This window comes from Aureococcus anophagefferens (genome assembly GCF_000186865.1).
Source record: "Aureococcus anophagefferens unplaced genomic scaffold AURANscaffold_31, whole genome shotgun sequence".
Lineage (NCBI taxonomy): Eukaryota > Pelagophyceae > Pelagomonadales > Pelagomonadaceae > Aureococcus > Aureococcus anophagefferens.
The window spans coordinates 33,722-36,444 of record NW_008705590.1 but is presented as its reverse complement, the minus strand read 5'-3'; the positions used below and the strand labels follow the sequence as shown (position 1 = coordinate 36,444).

The 2,723-nt window shown below is 66.9% G+C and overlaps 1 protein-coding gene across 1 annotated transcript in view; it reads right to left on the bottom strand.

Annotated features, from left to right (window-relative positions):
- Positions 1-2,600: 2,600 nt before the first annotated feature.
- AURANDRAFT_67043 (expressed protein) overlaps positions 2,601-2,723 on the bottom strand; it is a gene marked incomplete at both ends in the record, with an annotated part of 2,238 nt that continues 2,115 nt past the window's right edge. Inside the window, one exon of the mRNA XM_009042409.1 lies at positions 2,601-2,642. Within this exon, the coding sequence (XP_009040657.1) occupies positions 2,601-2,642 (42 nt within the window). The remainder of the gene's footprint in view (positions 2,643-2,723) is intronic.

Below are 2,723 nucleotides of genomic sequence, written 5' to 3'. Positions count from 1 at the left end.
CTCTTCGGCGAGTCCGTCGCCGTCAGCGGCGACCTCGTCGTCGTCGGGGCAGGCCAATTTAACAAGCGCTCCTTTTCGGGCTCGGCCTACGTCTTCCGCACGACGAACGGCGGCGCCTCCTGGACGCAGACCGCCAAGCTCGTCGCGAGCGACGCCGCGAAGGACAACTACTTCGGCAAATCCGTCGCCATCGGCGGCGACCTCGTCGTCGTCGGGGCGTACGGGAACGACGACGCCGGCTCCGGGTCGGGCTCGGCCTACGTCTTCCGCACGACGAACGGCGGCGCCTCCTGGACGCAGACCGCCAAGCTCGTCGCGAGCGATGCCGCGGCGTACGACCGATTCGGCGAGTCCGTCGCCATCAGCGGCGACCTCGTCGTCGTCGGGGCGACTTGGAACGACGACGCCGGCTCCGACTCGGGCTCGGCCTACGTCTTCCGCACGACGAACGGCGGCGCCTCCTGGACGCAGAGCGCCAAGCTCGTCGCGAGCGACGCCGCGGAGGGGGACTACTTCGGCTTCTCCGTCGCCGTCAGCGGCGACCTCGTCGTCGTCGGGGGGTGGTGGGACGACGACGCCGGCTCCGACCCGGGCTCGGCCTACGCCTTCCGCACGACGAACGGCGGCGTCTCTTGGACGCAGGTCGCCAAGCTCGTCGCGAGCGACGCCGCGGCGGGCGACCGCTTCGGCACGTCCGTCGCCGTCAGCGGCGACCTCGTCGTCGTCGGGGCGTTATGGAACGACGACGCCGGCTCCAACTCGGGCTCGGCGTACGTGCTCAGCGCGCCGACTCCGCAGCCTACTCCCCGGCCAACGCCGCGGCCAAACCCGCAACCCGCCCCGGGGTCGCCTACGACCAGTTCCGGAGGCGGCAGCAGCACCAGCGGCGGCGGCGCGGACACGATCGTCGTCGCGGCCGCGGCCGTCGCGGCCGTCGTCGCGGTTGCCATCGCCTGCCTCTGCATCAAGCGTCGCCGGACCAAGGCCGCCGCGGCTCGCGCGGACATCAACCTCGAGGCGCCTCCGGATCGCGACGACGCCTTCGCGGGCGGCGCTCGGAACGTGGCGGGCGCGGCGCGGCACTCCGCCTCGACGAAGACGCCCGTCCCCTCCGCGCCGCCCGCGAGCGCGAGTTTCGCGGCCGCGCCGGCGGCGGAGCCCGTGCCCAGCGCGCGGTACCAGCAGCTGATGCGCGAGTCGGAGGGCGTCATCGCGCAGGGCATGAACGCGGTCCACGTCCTCCTCGCACTGGGGCAGGTGGCGGGCGGGCCGGTCGTTGGTCCGATCTGCGAGGTGGCCCGCGACATCCTTCGCTCCGTCGAGGAGCACTCGCGCAAGGCGGACGACGTCGTGATGGCCGGGCGAAGAGTCGTCGACGTCCTCGGCGCGTTGCAGCAGATGTCCGCGAACGCCGAGAAGCTCGAATTCGGGAACGCGGACCTCGTGGAGTCGAAGATGCGAAAGCTGAAAGGCCTCCTGTGCGACTTCAAGCTGGCCGTCGACGCCTTCGGACGGGCGGGCTGGCTCAAGCGCGCTTTCCACCAGCGCGGGCACGTCAACTCGCTGACGAAGCTCGACAAGGAGATCGCGACGTGCCTCGAGAGCCTCAAGCTCGATTACAAGCTTGCGGTGGACGCCGATATTCTTCAGCGCACATATCAGATGGAACAGTCGATCACGATGCTCGTGGCGAAGCGCTGCTCCGAGACCCACGAGGACCCGGCCGCGGCCGCCGCGATCCTCGCGAGGACTCCGGTCGCGATCGCGGAGGTCGTGGAGAACGCGCACGTGCCCGAGGACGAGCTCCTGATCGAGATGCGCGAGTTGAGTGGTGAGGTGAGCAAGGGCCTGGCCAAGATCTTAGACTCCCATCGCGAGGTCTTAGATTCCAATCGCAAGATGCAGGAGGGTCACGCTACAATACTCGAAAAGTTGGAGACGTTGACGAAACGGGACCGCGCGCGCCGTCTCAAGGCGACGCACATGGAGGACAACGAGATCGAGCTCGATTTCGTCGAGGTGGAGCCGTTCGCGGGCGGTGGCCAGGGCAGCGTCCACAAAGCGGAGTACGCTGGCGAAATCGTGTGCCTCAAGAAGTTCTCGCTGGTCGGCGTCGGAGCGCAGTCCGCGCGCGACAAGATTCTCTCCAGTTTCAAAAAAGAAGTCGGCATCATGGATAAGCTGCGCAAGCACCCGCGCACTATCGACATTGTTGGCATTTGCACCACGGATGCGAGCTTTGTCGGCATCGTCACGCAGTACCTGCCGAACGGGTCGCTCCGCGGCGTCCTCGACGCGCGCGACGATGCCATTACGCCCAAGATGCAATTCATCTGGGCCAAGGACATCGCCATCGGCATGGCCTACCTCCACAAGGAGGGCATCTTGCATCGCGACCTCAAGAGTCAAAACGTGCTCCTGACGAACGAGTGGCGGTGCAAGATTACGGACTTTGGCATCAGTAAGTCAGAAGCCCTGAAGACTATCGCGACGGCGTCAACCATGCGCGGAGGAGCCGGGATATCCGGCACGTTTCCGTTCACGGCGCCCGAGGCTTTTAGCGCGAAATCACAGTTTACCCCAAAGTGCGACGTCTATTCTTACGCGATCGTGCTCTGGGAGATCTGGGACCGCGGGAAGCCCTGGGACGGCCTCGATCTTCCGGAGATCTATACTGCGGTGTGTGTCGAACAGGAGCGCCCGANAGTGCCAGACCTGATGCC